Here is a 22,781-nt window from a genome sequence, read left to right on the forward strand (position 1 = left end):
GATTACCTCTATCTGTAATTTCTCTATCTGATCCCTAAGTTATTCAATAGTATTAGCAGCTGAAAGTTCCTTCTCCACAAGTACAGTTTAATCAAGAGGAAAGTAACCGAAAGAATACAAAAGTGATCCAGCAAAAGACAGGAAAAGGGACAACCCACCTGGATCGAAACGAAAATAATAGAAATCGGCACTTCTTTGTTGCGTGGCACACAGCTGCTGTAGGTGCTCCACACTGCTGACCCTTAATTCCGCAAAGCCCGTCCTCCACGATGATTCAACAGTTTTCCAGATACCAGTGTAAACAGGCATGAGACTCCATTGTCCGTCACCAGATTCAAGGGTGGGTTCTCTGCTGGGCTTAAGGAAGAGGATGGTGGGTGTTTGTCCACGGATGGCTCTTGATAACAGAATAACAAAATTTCTTGGTCAACAGTAATATATTGGTTGTTGGCCTTCTGGGCCAGTTTGCTTCCGCTCTTAATTTTCTCGGCAGCGACGAAGGTAGCCAGTGGACGCTCGGACGTGAGCCCGCTAGGCTTTGCTCGGTTGTACCGCGGTGACTGGAACCACCCGCTGTTGGCCTCTGTTGTGATCGCAGCCGGGGGCCGTGACGGTAATGGACCCGTTCTTGGAAGCTGTGCCATTGGATGTCCGTCAGGAAATGTGGTTTCAGCATGATGGAGCACCACCTCACTTTTCACTGGCTGTCCGGGGACATCTCAACAGACAGCTTGGTGAAATATGGATAGGCCTTGGTGGTCCAACCGCGTGGCCGCCACAAATGACGGATTTAGCCCCTATGGACTACTTCTTATGGGGTCGTATGAAGAGCCTAATTTATGAGACACCTGTAGAGACAGATGAAGATCTGCTGGCACGAGTTCTAGGCGCTGCACAAGACCTTGATGAGACACCAGGTACTTACTTACTTTCCGTGTCCGGAACTAGACTTCAGACTTCCAAAAATCAGCAGCCAATATGGCTTTGTCATTTGCCTCCCATAAGTCATTCATTGTGCAGGGCTGGTCTAAATATGACAGATAAGCAGGTGTTGATGATCCTGGACAGAACCACACAGACAGAGTGTGTTCTCATTCTCTTTTAGGAAACCCCATTGCTGCAGGTTTGTCTTGCACTTTGGCACTTCTACCCTCGTACGGTTTAGGGTTCTCCAGACTGTGTATGGTAGGTCTCCACCAGGCGCCAGTTCTTCTTTTACATCTTTATGGGGGTCTCTCAGGTCTATTTCCCACCTTTTCAAACGATTCTCTGCAGCCGACCCTTCCAGGGCACGGGTACGTGACAGGAAACTCTTCCTCGAAGAAAGCCGTCGGTCAGCAGGCTGGTGTCCATATAAAGGATGTCGCATGTCCTTTTCTTGCTTGTTTTTTTTCGGCTTCCGCAGCGATGTCACGTCGTATGTTGGGCGGTGCGATCCCCATGATTAAGTACATCTTGTGCACTGGGGTTGGTCTCAAGCATCCGGTAACAATCCGTGCCATTTCATTCAGCGCGACATCAACTTTTCTCGCGTGTGTTGATGCAGACCATACTGGAGCGGCGTATTTCGCGGCTGAGCGTAAGGGCTGAAGTTCTCAGGACTTTTGGGTTTGCACACGAGTATCCGCTGGTTAGTTTCCTGATGATGTTGTTTCTAGTTGAGATTTTTTCCCTTGTGGCATTACAATGATGTTTGTAGGTCAGTGTGCGATCCAACGTGACACCAAGATATTCGGGCGTTTTTCAATGCTCGAGACGTTCACATTTAATTCAAGATTTGCCTCCCTGTTCTTTAAATGGACTGCACAGGTGGGATGGAGAGAGTGTACCAGAACATGTTTCGGAGGTACAATGTGTGTAACAACGCTGGTGGTCGTCACATCGAGTCGCTGTTGTAATGCATCGGTACGTTGCGGCTGGTGCCGTAGATGTTGGGTTCTTATTGTTGTCGACTAATGTAAAGCATAAGGTGTACGGTGTAATGCAAATGCGTAAATAATAACGGAACGAGTCAGTATTCTTTTCAAATGGATTACAACAATTGTACTGGGTCACGCCTAAGTACATTCCTCACGTGGGTGTGGATGAGATAATCATCTGCATTGAAACTGTCATAGAACGGAAACGATACGTTTCCGAACATGGCTCTGAGCACTATGCGACTTAACTCCTGAGGTCGTCAGTCGCCTAGAACTTAGAACTACTTAAACCTAACTAACCTAAGGACACCACACACATCCATGCCCAAGGCAGGATTCGAACCTGCGACCGTAGCGGTCGCTCGGTTCCAGACTGTAGCGCCTAGAACCGCACGACCACTCCTGCCGGCTTCCGGACATGGGTTCCTATTCAAAATGTTATGTACTCACTACTCTATACATGTCCTTGAAGTCTGTAACGGGAATTTCCGACCATGCAGTATAAGAGAAAATCAGAAAAACATCATCCACTAAGTCACAACGCGGACGGAAGTATGTGTTGAGTGATACTGACGGATGGTCACTGAAGAGGACTGCGACGAAAAATAAGAGGCCGATGGTTGCAAAAGTCGTTGCAGACGTGGCTGTCGCTCTCGCAGCCCTGACAGCACCAAACCAACCCAAAAGGAGCTCTAAAAACAAGGAATTTCAGGATGAGCTGGAATTCCAAAACCACTCCTCGGTAATGCAAATGCCTGTACCAGGAAAACGTGGTGTCGAAGCTATACAACCTGGAATAGGGAGCAAAGGAAAAAAGTGATTTTGTCGGATGAATCGCGTTTCACACACCAATTTCTGGCCGAGTTTATGTCCCAAGAGTGAAATTTGATGAGAATTCGGTGATGGTTTGGACAGTCATATCGTGGCATTCCATGGGCCCCACTGCTGCTCTGCGAGGTCGCGTTACATTCAAGGAGTTCGTGACCATTTTGACTGATCAGTTCGATGCCATGGTTCAATGTTTGTCCCCCAATCGTGATACTGTATTCTAAGACGCCAGCTGCCTGTTCTCACAGCTCGCGTCATTCAGAACTGGTCCTGTGTGCACGAGGATGAAGTGTCACATCTTCCTCGGCCACCATCCCGAGATGGCTAGAAGCTGTTTTAAACGCTAACGGTATTCCTACAGTGTATTGTGCTTTTGGTGGTTCCCTATTTTTATGCACCTCCAGTATAATATCTTCCAGGTGCTGCCGGAGTTATACAGAGGGCTCTAAAAAATGTATCCACTGTTTAAAAGTCCATAACTGGCAAACTAACTGACGGAGTTGTCTCATCTTTGGTAGTGTAATAGTTTGTAGTTCCGGCAATCGCCACATAAGCGTTGTATTGCGTTGTTTTGTTTTGTCAGATGACAGTCGCCAGACAGTCAGTGTTTCGTATTTAGTTGCACCTAGTTACTCGAGTAAACATGGCTGGAACAAGACTTACATTCGATGAAAGGAAGTCAGTTTTGAAGTCGTATTTTAAGTACGAAAACATTAATGAAGTTCAACGGCAATGGCGAAATGAGTATCAAACAGAGCCATCGACACGTTTAACGATTCGTCGCATTCGAGACAAATTCGAAGCCGAACGCTGTGTCAAAGATGTACACAAACAACGATCTGGACGACCTGTAACAGTAACAAGTCCAGCTAACTCCCGTCGTGTTTTACAACAATTCACTCGCTCACCACAGAAGTCTGTGAGACAGTGTACCCGTGTAACTGGAGTGAGTCGCTCAAGTGTTCGGCGAATTTTGAAGACAGCAAAGTGGAAGTGCTACATCCCACGATTGCTACACGCAATGAACGAGGACGGCCCAGATCGTAGAATGGAGTACTGCGAGTGGTTTACTAACATGGTGGGCAACGATGAAGAGTTTGCAGAGATGAGGCACAGTTCAAACTCAATGGTACAGTAATTCGCCACAATTGCATCTACTGGGCCACCGAAAATACGAACGTCCATGTAGACAAAGCCGTGAATTTGCCAGGAGTAAATGTTTGGTGTGAATTGTCTTACCGGGGCTTGATTGGGCCATTCTTCTTTGACGGCACAGTTACCGGTGAGTTGTACCTACAAAAGCTTCAGACTTCCATTTACCTGCCATGTGAGACTTGTATGGAGACGGAAGAATTTACTTTCAACAAGATGGTGCCCCAGCCCACTACCAAAATCGTGTTAGGGCGTATCTGGACGAAAATCTACCATGAAGATGGATAGGCCGTAGAGGTGTCTCCTCTGGACTTTTACCTGTGGGAAACACTAAAGGACGTCGTTTATCGACAAAAGCCACGCGCATTAGATGAACTTCGAGAATCCATCGTACATTCATGTGCGAATATCCAACTGAACACGTTGCTGTCAGTAGTTCGTGCTGCAGTTCGGCGGCATCGTTTGTGTGGATGTTAATGGTGACCATTTCGAACACCTACAGTGATATCTTTAAGTTGGACTTTAAACTACACTTTCACCAAAAATGAGACAACTCCGTCAATTAGTTTGCAAGTTATGGACTTTTAAACAGTGGATACATTTTTTGGACCCGTCTGTATATGTATTTTTGAATGACTGTTGATGGAGTATAAAGCTGAAAGACTTTCATTAATGCCATACATCTTACATGAACAGATATATGTCCGACTTGTAACAGTACCATGTTGACTACCCTGTCTGATTCACATGCTAACTGCTCGTACCAGTGCGCAGAATAAGTGTTCCGTGGAGCACGTGTTTTATTTCATTTCCCCAATATCGCTCTATGTGATCAACAGCCAATAGTCCGTGCATATTCTGTACTCTACATGAAACACATGTTGTAAGCCTGGCAGTGGGCTGTAACTGTTTTCTTCTGTTCCTTTCTGGGAAAGGCGACGGAGAGTTTCCATTAACCTTCTCGCCACAACAACCGGAGGGATCTACCAAAAAAACGTGCAGGCGGTATACCCGTACATTCCTAGGTGGCCTACACGGTGAGTTCGGCGTACACGAGATGAAGCTTCACTTATTTTAACTGCGAGACGTTACATTGACTCCTCTAGATTCATTGTAAAAGCTTCGATATTTTCAATTTCTCTCTGTTCTGGAGGGAGGCTACGGTGACATCCTCCCGCCCTTTCTCCCATATCCTGATTTGGCCTGCGCGCCATTGTTTCGGAGCCAGACCGCGGATTGGCCACTTAGTACCCACCAAAAATTTCAGCCGTTCCGTTTCACTGTGATGTGGGGCAGGAATTGTTCGTTCGGTCTCTGACTTTGAGTATTTTATCTGTGGCGCTAAGCTCTTTGGCCAACATGGGCGCACGGGCCTTAGTTTTACTATAATACAACATACAGTCACCATTGATCTTTATTTTACAATTGCCATTGCCGACTTTCGCCCATATAAACAGGTACTCATCAGCATTCAACTTCTTCTTTCTGCTGGTAGACAAAACAAATGGCATACTAGGAACTAGAGTACCATAAGGCTGTTTAGTCAACAGTCCTGTAGTCTCAGCTATACTCCACGTATTCCAAGTAATAATATTTGCATCTGGAAACGGTTCAAGGCCACCATAGTCTGCGTGATTGCCCCAAACAACAGCCAACGTAAGCCATGTACTGCCTCCAAACACTGCTTGTACATCACAAGTTCAGACGCAGTCCACGAAAAACTTTTGGTCCACCAATCAATTGCTGTTTATTAAACTGTCCAGACAAGTCAATATCAATAGCTTTTAAGCTCCGATACACAGGTACACTGCGCCGCCAGCGACGACGGTAACCTAGACGTCGCAGAGGAATTGCTGAGGCATCTATAGTAAACCAAAAGGATTTGATTGCCCTCGCAAAGTTTGGTCAACTCTTAATCGCATCAGAACCAACTGTGGGAGACGCGTCGACTCCTTACACAAATGGGGTAAACTTCCTTCGGCCACTTGCGATTGTGGCGCTGAGAGACAGACGGTCAAACACATCGTGCAGGAATGCCCACTAAGGGCATATGAGGGTGACCCACAGGATTTCCTAATGGCGACCCAAGAGGCAATCGACTATATATTTTCTAAGCTGGACGTTTGTTTGTGATTGCTCTTCTGTGAGTGTAAATTTACAATTGGTTGTGTCCTTATATACAAACTGTTATTTATTGTTCTGTTTATACATATGTGTTTTTTTTAATCGTGTTGTTTCTGTAATTTTTATTGTGATGTTATGAGCCATATGCTAAATAAATAAATAAACTCAGTCGTGGCACGTAGCGTCTGCTGGACATTAGCTGAAGGCTGCTGGGAAGAGGACATAGGATGGAGTGGTTGTGAAGAGAACTCCGGATGAAGCGGAAGTCGGGTCATGTGGGATATTATGACGCGCAAAATGCTGACGGCTTCAGTGCTTTCAGGAACAGGGAGTGCTAGTTTGGTATTCACATTACCTTTGTGTGAGGGCTTAGACTTTCGAGTCACACTTGACGCCATGACTTCAGTGTTCGAAAGGAGCCAGTGTCACTTGCGTCGAAAATCTTGGTTCACGGCAGTCCGTCCTGTCCTTGGTAGTAGACAACTTACATGATGGAACTCTAGCCTATCGACCCCAGTTCGGTTCTGGGTTCGTTCTACTGTAAATCTTTTTTTACTCTGTTTAATGGAGAAGTTGTAGCGCCTGACTGGCTAGGAACCGATTCGTTAGCAGATTATCTCTGAAAGCACAGGGTATCCCAATGCTGAGCCATAAGCGAACTGTCTACATTTTCCACAATATATAGGAACGGGACCATCATAGTTAAAAAAACAAAAAATGGTATTCTTTAATTTTCTGTTCATCCTACATTAATCAACTGTCAGCATCGCTTTATCTTTATAATTTGTTAGACCTATTTAGCTTATTAACACTCCTAATGTACCTTAGCATGTGGTATCTGAGATATTTTAGGTTTGGAACTGAATATAAAACAAAGCTAGTCGTCACCGTAAGGTCCTACCGAATTAGGGCGCTTACCTTGTCCAGGATTAATCTGGGCGTGTATCATTTTAACTTCAGGGGTTAGACGGTTCATGAATAACTTAGAGCTCAGCGTGGCCATCGTATTTATAGTGAACTAGTAAACCCTGCAGTGCTTCGCAATTCCTAAACATGTATTGCAGTTGGATATGCATCACAATCTCCTTCTCCCCCCCTCTCTATCTAGCTCCTCCCCCTTTCACTCTGTCCATCCCCTCCTCACCCTCCCCCTATCAATTTTCTCCTGTCCCATCTCTCTACTTCCATCTTCTTCTCCCCCCCCTCTCCCTGTCCATGTGCTCCTCCTCCCATCTCTCTCTGCTCGTATCCTGTATCCTCTTTCCCCCTCTGTCCATCTCTTCCTCCCCCCCCCTCCCCCCTCCCACTCACTCTCTGTCCTTGAGCCTTATATTCTGTTGTTGCAGACAAAGCTTTGATTGGGGGCTACATCGGTTGGGACCGTTGGTATGAGAAAGATCGCCCCACTTGCAGTATCTGTGAGGAGAGAGGCTTTCACGACAATATTTCACACACTTTTTTTAATGTATGAACAGGTAGGATTTAAGCTTCGGATGATACTGATTCCTTAGTAATATTCTGATCATAAGCTGGCGGTCCATAAATATAACTTTCCTGTTTTCAGTTAAAACCAACTGTGAAGAAGAAAACAAAACAGCACATTGTGTATAAGGATAAAGAATATTTGGGAGAAACAATTCGTCAAATGATTAAAATATCCTGCTATCGTAGTTAAAATTGACTTCAAGAAAGAAAGTTAAACCACACGTTTTCGTGTATAAGGATAAAGAATATTTGGGAGAAACAATTCGTCAAATGATTAAAATATCCTCCTATCGTAGTTAAAATTGACTTCAAGAATGAAAGTTAAACCACACGTTTTCGCAGCACAGTATTATTTTTCACAGTCGGTTTTAGCATAAAACCTTTAAGAGTTCTTGATGAAATGTCGTGTCAATCGGTCAATAACTTTTTGAGATTCTTGCTAATATTGTTTCTATGTCATGTATACTGGGTGATCAAAAAGTCAGTATAAATTTGATCACCCGGTATATATGTGATACATGATACTTTAATAAATATCTGGATGGACATATGGACATGGGAAGTGAATCTTTCATATATATATATATATATATATATATATATATATATATATATATATATATTAAAAGATTTATTTCCCATGTCCATCCAGATGTTTATTAAAGTATCATGTAAAAGTTTCAAGTAAACTTCCAGATTTTTGCTATTAACGTTTGCCTTTCATGTATTGCATATGTACTTATTTACCCTATATATTTAAAAAATATGTAGTCTGTGTCCATCCGAAATTTTCGACATTTTTGTTAACGACACTTGCGCTTTATACACCAACGGGAAAAAGAATCACAAGACCAAGAAGGAGTTGTATGACATAAAGGACAGTTGGCAGTAGTGTTTCTACATCTTAAAGATGAAATTCAAATTTCGCGCTAGTAGCGCCAAAATGAGCGTGAAAATCAGGTTTGCTTTAAATACGGACTGTAATGGTCATGAGCGTTCGTCACCTTTGAGACTGGACGTGGAGGACTGCTATTAGTCGAGAAGATGCTATTATCAACACTTCACTGAGTTTGAACGAGGTCGTGTAATAGGGCTACAAGAAGATGGATGTTCCTTCTTGGTAGGAATGTAGCCACTAAACACGATTGCTGGCAGCTTTGTTCACGAGAATGTTCGGTCACAGAAAGGCCTGGTTCTGGCCGGCCACGTGGTATTACCGAGAGTAAAGACCATCATGTTCTGTGTATGGCTCTGTCGCATCGTATGCATCTGTAGCAACAATTTGAGCCGTAGTTGGCGCCAAACTGAGAAAATGCATTGTTACAAATCGGTTACTTCAAGGATCGCTTCGAGCCAGATGATCTACAGGGTGTTACAAAAAGGTTCGGCCAAACTTTCAGGAAACATTACTCACACACAAATAAAGAAAAGATGTTATGTGGACATGTGTCCGGAAACGCTTAATTTCCATGTTAGAGCTCATTTTAGTTTCGTCAGTATGTACTGTCCTTCCTCGATTCACCGCCAGTTCGGCCAATTGAAGGAAGGAAATGTTGACTTCGGTACTTGTGTTGACATGCGACTCATTGCTCTACAGTTGAAAGTTTAGCCGTACCTTTTTGTAACACCCTGTATAGCGTGCGTTCCACTAACCCCAAACCACCTTCATTTGTGACTTCAATGGTGTTAAACGGTAGCTCATTAGAGGGCAGGGGGTCAAGGTCTGTTGTGTTTTCTGGTGAAAGCAGCTGTCCTCGGTGCCAGTGATGGCCGCGTGTTGGTTAAAAGGAGGCCAGCTGAGGGACTGCAACCAACCTGTCTCCGTGCTAGGCACACTGGACCTGCACCTGGACGTACGGTCTAGGATCCGATTTCGTATGACAGCAGGAGGCCAGCTGAGGGACTGCAACCAACCTGTCTCCGTGCTAGGCACACTGGACCTGCACCTGTACTTACACTCTGGCTGAAAATTTGTACGTCAGTCTGCTGATTCGACTAGTTGCGATGTCATTGATGAACAGCACTTCAGCGGGGTATTTTCCAACAGCATTCCGCTCGCTCACATACCCCTTCTGTAACCAAACATTCTCTACAGAGTGTCATCATGTTGCCTTGGCTTGCTCCATTACCAGATCTATCAGCAAATCGAGCACATATGGGACATCATCCAACGACAACTTCAGCGTCACCCACAAACGGAATTAACTGTTAGTCTACTGACCGACGAAACGCAACATGCAATGAGCTCCATACCAGAAACTGATATCCAGCCCCTGTACAAAAGTACATTATGCATGAGTGTCTGCGTGGCGATCTTGCAGTGTTACGCACTTAAATGTATTCTCGAAATTTTATTATTCTACATTAATTACTTTTTGGTGTTTTTCTGTCAGTATATATATACACTACTGGCCATTAAAATTGTTACACCAAGAAGATATGCAGATGATAAACGGGTATTCATTGGACAAATATATTATACTAGAATTGACATATGATTACACTTTCACGCAATTTGGGAGCACAGATCCTGAGAAATCAGTACTCAGAACAGCCACCTCTGGCCGTAATAACGGCCGTGATACGCCTGGGCATTGAGTCAAAGCTTGGATGGCGTGTACAGGTACAGCTGTCCATGCAGCTTCAACACGATACCACAGTTCATCTAGAGTAGTGACTGGCGTATTGTGACGAGCCAGTTGCTCGGCCACCATTGACCAGACGTTTTCAGTTGGTGAGAGATCTGGAGAATGTACTGGCCAGGGCATCAGTCGAACATTTTCTGCATCCAGAAACGCCCGTACAGGACCTGCAACATGACGTCGTGCATTATCCTGCTGAAATGTAGGATTTTGGGGAGCCGAATGAAGGCTAGAGCCACGGGTCGTAACACATCTGAAATGTAACGTCCACTGTTCAAAGTGCCGTCAATTCGAACAGGAGGTGACCGAGACGTGTAACCAATGGCACCCCATAACATCACGCCGGGTGATACGCCAATATGGCGATGACGGATACACACTTCCAACGTGCGTTCACCGTGATGTCGCCAAACACGGATGCGACCGTCATGATGCTGTAAACAGAACCTGGATTCATCCGAAAAAATGACGTTTTGCCATTTGTGCATCCAGGTTCGTCGTTGAGTACACCATCGCAGGCGCTCCTGTCTGTGATGCAGCGTCAAGGGTAACCGCAGCCATGGTCTCCGAGCTGATACTCCACGCTGCTGCAAACGTCGTCGAACTGTTCGTGCAGATGGTTGTTGTCTTGCAAACGTCCCCTCTGTTGACACAGGGACCGAGACGTGGGTGCACGAACCGTTACAACCATGTGGCTAAGATGCCTGTCATCTCGACTGCTAGTGTTACGAGGCCGTTGGAATCCACCACAGCGTTCCGTATTATCCTCTTGAACCCCCCGATTCCATATTCTGACAACAGTTATTGGATCTCGACCAACGCGAGCAGCAATGTCGCGATACGATAAACTGCAATTGCGATAGGCTACAATCCGACCTCTATCAAAGTCGGAAACGTGATGGTATTCATTTCTCCTCCTTACACGAGGCATCACAACAACGTTTCACCAGGCAACGCCGTCAACTGCTGTTTGTGTATGAGAAATCCGTTGGAAACTTTCCTCATGTCAGCACGTTATAGGTGTCGCCACCGGCGCCAACCTTGTGTAAATGCTCTGAAATGCTCTGAAAAGCTAAGCATTCGCATATCACAGCATCTTCTTCCCGTCGGTTAAATTTCGCTTCTGTAGCACATCTTCGTGGTGAACAATTTTAATGGCCAGTAGTGTACATAAAGTTTTGCATCACCTCTGTTCCGAGAGTTCCGGAACTTGTACTGAAAACTGAAATAGAGATCAACATAAACATCATTTCCGCCCTTTTCATTGCTCATGAAAACCACGCATTGCATGTTGTACCTCCATACAGCGTGACCTACAGAGGTGGTGGTCCAGATTGCTGTACATACCGGTACCTCTAACACCTATTTATGTATGCCTGTATTCGTCGTGGCATACTGTCCACAAGTTCATCAAGGCACTGTTGGTCTAGATTGTCCCTCTCCTCAACGACGATATAGCGTAGATCCCTCAGTGTCGTTGGTGGGTCACGTCGTACATAAACAGCCCTTTTCAGTCTTTCCCAAGCATGTTCGATAGGGTTCACGTCTGGTGAACATACTGACCACTCTAGTCCAGCGATGTCTTTATCCTGAAGGAAGTCATTCACAAAATGTGTACGATGGAGCGCGAATTATCGTCTATGAAGACGAATGCCTCGCCAATATGCTGCCGATATGGTTGCGCTATCGATCGGAGGATGACACTCCCGTATCGTACAGCCGTTACGGCGCTTTCCATGACCACCAGCGGCGTACGTTGGCCCAACATAATGCCACCCGAAGACATCAGGAAACCTCCACCTCCTGCACTCGCTGGACAGTGAGTCTAAGGCGTTCAGCCTGACCGGATTGACTCCAAACACGGCTCCGACGATTGTCTGGTTGAAGGTGTATGTGACACTCATCGGTGAAGAGAACGTGATGGCAATCCTAAGCGGTCCATTCGGTATGTTGCTGGACCCATGTGTACCACGCTGGTGTTGTGGTTTTCAAAGACGAACTTCTCCATGGACGTCAGGAGTGAAGTTGTGCATTATGCAACCTATCGCGCACAGTTTGAGTCGTAATACGACGTCCTGTGGCTGCATGAAAAGCAGTTTTCAACATGGTGGCGTTGCCGTCAGGGTTTCTCCGAGCCATATTCCGTAGGTAGTGGTCATCCACTGCTGTAGTAGCCCTTGGGCGGCCTGAGCTAGGCATGTCTCTCTGTATCTCCCCCATGTCCGAAAAACATCGCTTTGGTTCACTCCGACACGACTGGACACTTCCCCTGTTGAGTGCCCCTCCTGGCACAAAGTAACAAAGCAGACACGATCGAACCGGGGTATTCACTGGATAGGCATAGTTGAACTACAGACAACACGAGCCGTGTACCTCCTTCCTGGTGGAATGATTCAAAATGATCGGCTGTCTGACCCCCTCCGTCTTATAGGCGATCCTCATGCATGGTTGTTTACGTCGTTTAGTGACATCTCTGAACAGTCGAAGGGACTTTGTAAGTGATATAATATCCACAGTCAATGTCTATCTTCGGGAGTTCTGGGAACTGGGATGATGCAAACCTTTTTTTGATATATATAATACAGGGTGGTCCATTGATAGTGACCGGGCCAAATATCTCACGAAATAAGCATCAAACGAAAAAACTACAAAGAACGAAACTCGTCTAGCTTGAAGGGGGAAACCATATGGCGCTATGGTTAGCCGGCTAGATGGCGCTGCCATAGGTCAAACGGATATCAACTGCGTTTTTTAAAATAGGAACCCCCATTTTTATTACATATTCCTGTAGTACGTAAAGAAATATGAATGTTTTAGTTCGACCACTTTTTTCGTTTTGTGATAGATGGCGCTGTAATAGTCACAAACGTAGAAGTACGTTGTATCACGTAACATTCCGCCAGTGCAGACGGTATTTGCTTTGTGATACATTACCCGTGTTAAAATGGACCGTTTACCAATTGCGGAGAAGGTCGATATCGTGTTGATGTATGGCTATTGTGATCAATGTGTGCTATGTATGCTGCTTATGCTGCTCGGTATCCTGGACGACATCATCCAAGTGTCCGGACCGCTCGCTGGATAGTTACGTTATTTAAGGAAACAGGATGTGTTCAGCCACATGTGAAACGTCAACTATGAACTGAAACAAATGATGACGCCCAGGTAGGTGTTTTAACTGCTTTCGCGGCTAATCCGCACATCAGTAGCAGTCAAATTGCGCGAGAATCGGGAATCTCAGAAACGTCGGTGTTGAGAATGCTACATCAACATCGATTGCACCCGTACCATATTTCTACGCACCAGGAATTACATGGCGACGACTTTGAACGTTGTGTACAGTTCTGCCACTGGGCACAAGAGAAATTACGAGACGATGACAGATTTTTTGCACGCGTTCTATTTAGCGACGAAGCTTCATTCACCAACAGCGGTAACGTAAACCGGCATAATATGCACTATTGGGCAATGGAAAATCCACGATGGCTGCGTCAAGTGGAACATCAGCGAACTTGGCGTGTTAATGTATGGTGTGGCATTATGGGAGGAAGGATAATTGGCCCCCATTTTATCGATGGCAACCTAAATGGTGCAATGTATGCTGATTTCGTACCTAATGTTCTAATGCTGTTACTACAAGATGTTTCACTGCCTGGCAGAATGGCAATGTACTTCCAACATGATGGATGCCCGCATATTAGCTCACGTGCGGTTGAAGCGGTACTGAATAGCAATTTCATGACAGGTGGATTAGTCGTCGAAGCACCATACCATGGCCCGCACGTTCACCGGATCTGACGTCCCTGGATTTCTTACTGTGGGGAAAGTTGAAGGATATTTGCTATCGTGATCCACAGACAACGCCTGACAACATGCGTCAGTGCATTGTCAATGCATGTGCGAACATTACGGAAGGCGAACTACTCGCTGTTGAGAGGAAAGTCGTTACACGTATTGCCAAATGCATTGGGGTTGACGGATATCATTTTGAGCATTTATTGCATTAATGTGGTATTTACAGGTAATCACGCTGTAACAGCATGCGTCCTCGGAAATGATAAGTTCACAAAGTAACATGTATCACATTGGAACAACCGACATAAAATGTTCAAACGTACCTACGTTCTGTATTTTAATTTAAAAAACCTTCCTGTTACCAGCTGTTCCTCTAAAATTGTAAGCCATATGTTTGTGGCGCCATCTATCACAAAGCGAAAAAAGTGGTCCAACTAAAATATTCATATTTATTTACGTACTACACGAATATGTAATAAAAAATGGGGGTTCCTATTTAAAAAACGCGGTTGATATGCGGTTGACCTATAGCAGTGTCATCTAGCGGGCCAACCATAGCACCTCTGTTTTCCCCGTTCTTTGCAGTTTTTTTTTTTTTTGTTGTAGATTTTTCGTTTGACGCTTATTTTGTGAGATATTTGGCCCGGTCACGATTAAAGGACCACCATATATATATATATATATATATATATATATTCAGGGTGTTGCAAAAAGGTACGGCCAAACTTTCAGGAAACCTTCCTCACACACAAATAAGGAAAAGATGTTATGTAGACATGTGTCCGGAAACGCTTAATTTCCATGTTAGAGCTCATGTTCTCTTTACGGATGAGGCTTCATTCCAACGTGATCAAAATGTTCATTTTTCACAATCAACATATGTGGGCTGACGAGAATCCGCACGCAATTGTGCAATTACGTCATCAACTCAGATTTTCTGTGAACGTTTGGGCAGGCATTGTTGGTGATGTCTTGATTGGGCCCCATGTTCTTCCACCTACGCTCAATGGAGCACGTTATCATGATTTCACACGGGATACTCTACCTGTGCTGCTAGAGCATGTGCCTTTACAAGTACGACACAACATGTGGTTCATGCACGATGGAACTCCTGCACATTTCAGTCGAAGTGTTCGTACGCTTCTCAACAACAGATTCGGTGACCGATGGATTGGTAGAGGCGGACCAATTCCATGGCCTCCACGCTCTCCTGACCTCAACCCTCTTGACTTTTATTAATGGGGGTATTTGAAAGCTCTTGTCTACGCAACCCCGGTACCAAATGTAGAGACTCTACGTGCTCGTATTATGGACGACTGTGATACAATGCGCCATTCTCCAGGGCTGCATCAGCGCATCAGGGATTCCATGCGACGGAGGGTGGATGCATGTATCCTCGCTAACGGAGGACATTTTGAACATTTCCTGTAACAAAGTGTTTGAAGTCACGCTGGTACGTTCTGTTGCTGTGTGTTTCCATTCCATGATTAATGTGATTTGAAGAGAAGTAATAAAATGAGCTCTAACATGGAAAGTAAGCGTTTCTGGACACATGTCCACATAACATATTTTCTTTCTTTGTGTGTGAGGAATGTTTCCTGAAAGTTTGGCCGTACCTTTTTGTAACACCATATATATATATATATATATATATATATATATATATATATATATATATATATATATATATATATATGAGCATCTGGTCAGAGTTTTATATTTAGGGCCTACTGGTTAACAACTTTTTGAAATTTTTTGTAACTACGTCAAATAATGTTTTGAAACGACACAGTACTATAGATGAACAGCCACGTATAGAAGAGAAAACATTTTTTGCAGGAATACCATAGCAGTAAGGCAGAAATCAGTAAAAGGCATGGGCTCACGTTTTCATAATTGGTATATGTCCTCTCCATTCTTTAACGGGTCCTCTCACAGTAAGGTAAATAAAACCAACAGACGTTTCTGGAAGTAAAATAGTTCCTCCGTAGGAAAGGTGGTATTATGTAGGAAAAATTAAAGCTGTGGCTTATAATAAGATAAGTGTGGTATTCTGATGAAGATGGGTGGAGGGCTACATGTTGTGGACCACCTGCAGGCATCTTGTATGTTTACGTGGTGGGTAAATGGTCGAATCTGATGTGGCTGTCGCTGCTGTGCGCCATCCCGCCCATCTTATTCTTCGTGCTTTTCTTCTTCGTGCCGGAGTCGCCGATATTCCTGCTGAGCCAAGACAAGACGGAGAACGCGACGGCGGCGCTGCGGTGGCTGCGCGGTGGCGCCAACGCCGATATCAATGCTGACCTCGCTGAGATGACCGAGGTAAGCAGACTTTTCACCGTACTATGTAACGGATCATCCCCATTGTATTTCGTGTTAACCATTCATCGCCTTATCACAATATTCTGGTCAACTGTGTTGCATTCGAATGAATTTCTCGGGCTAGCCCAAAGTTCCGTCTCCATATGAACAGCATATGTTCATCGCAGATAGTACCTTACGGTTTTATCGTTGTCAGTCTTGTGACTCGTTTGCTGCTGATGCTACGACTTCCTCTGCTGTACCAACTTTTTCATCTCCCTGTATCACTTAACACCTGCAGTCCTCTGTTTGATATATTCCAGTCTCTGTCTTCCCTACAGGTTTTACCTTATGCAGCTCTCTCTAGCACCATAAAAGGTATTCCTTAATTTTGTAACATATCAAGAGAACAGAAAAAGACTGTGCTTTGCCTACATGAACAAGTTTTTCAAGACAGAAATAGTAAAGGTTGAAAGAGAAATTCAAGGGCACTAATGGATAAAATTAATGAATACTTAAGTTGTTTGGAAGGATGGTTGTATGCATTAAAGTTAATACAAACTGATAACTTAAATATTAAAATAGTAGTTTTATTGGCGTGATATTTAAAGTAAAGTCATGCGTAAAAAAAGACGAATGTGCTACTTGTATGTAGCGGAATAGAAGATATTGCAAGTAAAAGTGTACTTTTTCTTAAACATTAGCTGTAAGAATATTTTGTAATGAAATACGATGTTTGAAACAATAAAGATAGTTCTTTTTAAATAATTTGTCTTTGCTGTTTTAACGTCATGTGATAAAGTGGTAATGAGAATAAAGTAAAATATCACTTTGTCCCAATATGTAATTGTAAGCCTAGTGTAAAAGGTTTGTGTAAAACTCTCTTCCTCTTGTCCTTAATATTCCTTCAAAATCTAGAGGTCCAGACACTTTTCTTTCGATATTGTTAGAGGACTTGTAAAGACAAATGATTATTACTATTATTATAAAAATATGCTAAATAATATTTTATAATATTTTCAAATTTTACCTCAAATTTTACCAAGTTATGTAATCATATTCTCTAGCCTGCTGCTCCTGAAGTCACTGTGAAGCCCTCACCATCTATGAAATCCAAACTCCATTATAAATTTTCACGATACTGAATGAGGCAGAGCTGTGTCTTTTGTGTTGACTACCGCTCCGAAAGGGTCTTTTCAGCATTTTTTCAAATATTCTTTCTTTATAAATGATTCCCAGTTTTCTTTCAAATCCTGACTGACCAGCGCAGCATAAAATGGTTTAGGTTTACATAGGGTTTCAACCAATGATTCGCACCCAGTCCACTGGAACTTCTGCTACTGCTTTATGTTAATTACCCCGATACGCTTATCGTACTACATAAAAAGATCCCCCAAGAGGGAAAATATTTAGTTCATTCACTAGGCAATTAAGATAACTTAGAACAGTTATTCTTATTCTGACCTGAACACGAATCATAAAAAACTTAAAAGTGTTTGAATTCCCTGCTCACTAATTTTGTTACAAGGTGATTTAAAAAGGAAACAACTTCATTCGGCGCTTTTCTCCCAGTATCTTAAGTGCAAGTACAGAACACTGAACTTGCACATGGAAGCTGATGAATGTTGAAAAAGTAAACAGGCATTTGCCTTTTGTACTAGATGTCATTAGTACTTACTGTAGTACTTGATAACCATAAAGTTCTGAGGTAGCCCATGCAATTTGTCTCGGTATCATTAGAATTTCGGCTTCTTAAACGAGCATTTCTGTTTCTGGAATAAAATGTTTCATCTTTGACTTTGTGTATCATGTGGTCACTGGTGATCTTAGCAGTTTATACCAAGACTTAGTTTTTTCGCGTCATAAATCCAAATTTTCAGATAATCTTGCATTCAGAATTTCATCTCAGCAGTGTATTTATCACAGGGTGAGTATGTACCACTCCTTGTATACCAATAGCTAATTAAATTTCGTGCCGAGTATTGTTCTAAGCGTTTCATATGAAAGGTCAAGTTTTGGATATTTGTCCTGGAATATTTCATACATTTTATTCCCCGAAAGTTCCTCTAGAAGGTAAAAATTCTTGGTCTTTTCATTGCTGTAATGCCGTGATCTACCTTTAAGTAGACCAGTGTGATCATAAACTGCCTTTTCTACTTCTTCCTAAATTTTCCATGGCCTACGGCCATATTTACACCTTTCATCACGAGGAAACTTGCACAACTTCATACATTTCTAAACTGGCATCAATCATCACTTTGTTGTTATGTCATGAACGCTTTTCTGCATTTAACAACTTATCGTATAACGTCGTCACATTCCGCTCTTGCGTTGTACTTCAAATTATACTCTGGAAGGTGTGCTTCATCTTCGTCCTTCCTTGTTCGCCTTCTGTGAACCGCGGGTATTGTAATGAGGCCTGTCAGACGCAATTATTGTCCATTCTAGTCTTCCAAACCATTAAATTTTCTTATAAAATTTGATATTTCTTCATCACTCACATCCTCAAAGTATTTTGGTTTACAGATGTAGTTTTCTCCTAATTCTTGCGAATGAACGTTTAATTTCTTTATGGCGGTGCACATTCACCCTCGTACTTTCCTTTTACTAACACTGTTAGTACATGAAGGTCTGTCTTTCAAGCTAAAATTAAGTACTCGTCATTCAGAATAAAGTGAATCACTTACAACATATGCATTAATAAACAAAATGTCTGAAACTAAAGCAGCGGATTTCACTAGCACCAACAATACACATAAATGGAAAATTCTCTATTCCTTATTCTAACATTGTTAACCAATACACAAGGAATCTAAAACATAATATACAATACTGGTTAAAGCAAATTTATTCCCTGTAGTGAAAGAAATTAGAGCGCTGTTACCCTGGATGCCTGACTTAAAATGGGTTACACAATGTGGACTATTCGTATTATCACACTGGTCGGTTAAAAACGTTAAACAACAATGAATACTGCATCTTATAGCACACATAACACATTTTTGAAAAAAAACGTGGACAAAGCACGTTCTTCTCCTGTACTATTCACATGTCATATCATCATTCCCATTCATCTTCGCCGTTTGCAAGAGCTTGAAAACTACTTTTGCGGTCAGCCAGAAAGCGATGGAGAACACACTGACCATAATTTCCAGTCTGCAAGTCGACGTTACTCGTTGTATTCACTGAAAGAAAATGTTCCTGTTTGCTATTTAGCCGGCCGAAGTGGCCGTGCGGTTAAAGGCGCTGCAGTCTGGAGCCGCAAGACCGCTACGGTCGCAGGTTCGAATCCTGCCTCGGGCATGGATGTTTGTGATGTCCTTAGGTTAGTTAGGTTTAACTAGTTCTAAGTTCTAGGGGACTAATGACCTCAGCAGTTGAGTCACATAGTGCTCAGAGCCATTTGAACCATTTTTTTTGCTATTTACTCAGTGCTATCAGGGAATATGACTATAAATAAAAGTTTAGAGTTGTAACTGATTAATATATTCAGTAAAAGTTCACACACACAAACATTATAACATTCTTGGTAATAATAATAACGTCCTATCGGAAACAGCACTCTTAGCAGTTCAGGGGCTACCTCTGCGTAAGTTACAAGTAAAATGGTCTATCGTCTGGCTTCTGATCACCAAAAGTTAGTTGCTGGCCTTAAATTTGGGAAATAATCTCGCCACTTACCACGTGGTTTTGTCGACACTACGGGCAGCACACAAACAGTTACTTTAGTGAAATCTAAGCGATCCAGGACGGCGTACAGTCCTCATGGGTTCTTTTCCTACTTTTACCATAAACGTATTTGGCGGCTCTGCGGCTGTGACATCATCCAAGGCACAGTGCTCGCAAGCATTTAACTGACGCGGACAGATTGATATCTCAGTCCGATGTGCCTCCTTTTAGTGCCACTCTGGCCGTATTTATATATGGGCGCAGCAAATCATCAGACGTAACTTTTGCTGTCAACCTGTCTTGGCACAGGTAGCAACATCTAAATGGCCCCTCTCTCGGAAACGTATTAATTACTACCTCTGTCATTTAATAGTTCACAATTTTCTTAATTTTTATTTGAATGGAGTTAAGCTGGTTTTAGTTACTGAAAAAGTTTTAGCCCGACTACATTTAAATTTTGCTAGCTAGAATTTTTAGAACGGAACTGGCAGTAGAACATGACCTCTGAGCTGCCTCATTAAGATTCCATGTAGTGATTTTTATTTACAATACAGTCTTGAAAGCCGGCCGTGTGGTCGAGCGGTTCTAGGCGCTTCAGTCTGCGACCGCTACGGTCGCAGGTTCGAATCCTGCCTCAGGCATGGATGTGTGTGATGTCATTAGGTTAGTTAGGTTTAAGTAGTTCTAAGTTCTAGGGGACTGATGACCTCAGATGTTAAGTCCCATAGTGCTCAGAGCCATTTGAACCATTTTTGAACAGTCTTGAATCTTGGTAGAGCTGCATTATTTAATGAAAGTAATCAAGTGCTGTAATTAGAACTTTCTATTAATAAATACAAATAATACTTAAACTAATATGAATAGGGACGTTTTCGTCCCAAATTTAGTTTTTAGTGAATAACTTGAAAATTAATAGAGGTAGCTTATTGGTGTTACATATTTAGTGGTTTTATATCAAACTGAGACTACATATGAATTTTCATCTTTCTTAGTCTAATATTTAGTGTCTTCAATTTTTCGTAAAAACACCAATTTTGACCAAAATATTGAACCGATCAACTTGAGACTCGCAACGTTTGATTGTGACATAAATTTTCAGATTCTGAAAAAATTGTCAGACTTCTATCTTCATTATTAAGTGCCACTTATTTTTTTCTTAAAATAACGCATTTAGCGAAACATATTGACTAGATCATTCTGAGACTTCACAATGTTAACATCATACACTAACAACGTTTGAAAAAGGTATTTTAATTTTTAATTTCATTTTCGGATTATGGCGCAATACTTTGTACTCTATGCACGGGAAGATAATGACAATGTGGTGTTGGTAGTAGTTAACTGGGGTAAGTTCCAGCACACTCACTCTCCTCTGTATCTCTCACAATGATACAGCGCTTGATTCGCCACATCATGCCTATTTTTTGTGAAAAAAATATTTTTGAACAAAATTAAATATTAGATACAACTGATGTTACTACAGCTGCCCTCTTTTAAATTAAGTTGATTTTAGATAAATTTTCCTTAATCCTAAATCCACAAAATTAACGATAAATAGGGCATACACAGAAAAACATGACATAATGAACTTCTGCTAATCATGTAATGAAATAACGTAGAAACACGAAATAAAATTTTCAATTACTACAAAATTAATTTTCTGTTTTAGAGATTTTAGTCCTTACCTGAAGGAGAAACACATAAAACATTTTACTCTTTCACAGCTTTTCACTACTTATTTAATCACAATCTTAGGCACTGTGGTGTGCGTCCATGCAAACTACTTTCACTAAAACATTGAAGACAGGGGGTGGGCAGTCACTATATACGGTGTTCTTCACGATACTCTATTCAGAAAGGGAATGGAGAGGGGGAGTCACAGTTGTATGTGTCCTCCTCTGTTCCTTCTCCTCCTCTGAATATAATATAGAATGTGTTTTGTTCTCCTTTAGATGTAAGCTGAGAACAGAAGCTTAGGCTATGTTACATGTTTCTTACAGACCTGGAGATACACCTTGTAGGCTGCCTTTCATGATGCCTCCAGGTCTCTAAGAAACATGTAACATAGCCTAAGCTTCTGTTCTCAGCTTACATCTAAAGAAGAACAAAACACATTCTATATTCTATTTTCCTTCCATAATTTGAGTAACCATAGAGAAGTTACTAGAAAGAATTTTTTAAATTTTTCTTAAAATTTATTAGTTGGAAAACTATTATTAACTTTTTCAGAATGATTATTGGCAATACGCTACTTCACAAAATAGTGACATTTTATTTCATTATTAAGCTTGAATCACAAAACTTTCAATTTTTGTATATAAATTGTAGATATCATATTCTGAAAGTCAACATAGGATTTAAATAGTCGCACTTATGATAGTCTGCAATTTATTTCATTAGCTGTTGCTTTACTTAGAAAATCGAGTAACCATGGTATATTCTATCTTCAAATGGTTCATTATTGCATGGATTAGTATGCTAAAGAAGTCATTTGTTTAACAGCAGTTACTTAGGTTTCTGACACACATAATGAAAGGGCTGTTTTTATTATAACATTACTCTACAATCAGCATTTCTTAACACGTTTGCTTACCTGTATTGTTGTTTGTATGTGTCAATCTGTATCTGTTAAATGACCATCTGCCTTAAGCAAAATTACGCATTTATCAACCTTTCCACGAGGTGTGAGGGAATTCCTCATCAATTTTCCCTCCATTTTACTATATAAGTCAGCCTACAGACTTCATATCTCCTGTTTCTCCCTATTTTGATTTATTCATATATTCTGACGCTTCTTTCTCCCTGTTATCTTCGTAAGCCTACTCACCTCATTATTTACATATATTTTGGTGCGATCTTCATACCA

At 42.2% G+C, this 22,781-nt stretch overlaps 1 protein-coding gene across 1 annotated transcript in view; it reads left to right on the plus strand.

Moving 5' to 3' along the window:
• Positions 1-22,781, plus strand: part of LOC124788600 (facilitated trehalose transporter Tret1-like) — a 64,949-nt gene that overhangs the window by 25,508 nt on the left and 16,660 nt on the right. The window contains exon 3 of the mRNA XM_047255869.1: positions 16,008-16,267. Coding sequence (XP_047111825.1) covers positions 16,008-16,267 — 260 coding nt within the window. The remainder of the gene's footprint in view (positions 1-16,007; positions 16,268-22,781) is intronic.

This window comes from Schistocerca piceifrons, chromosome 3 (assembly GCF_021461385.2).
Source record: "Schistocerca piceifrons isolate TAMUIC-IGC-003096 chromosome 3, iqSchPice1.1, whole genome shotgun sequence".
NCBI classification, from domain to species: Eukaryota; Metazoa; Arthropoda; class Insecta; order Orthoptera; family Acrididae; genus Schistocerca; species Schistocerca piceifrons.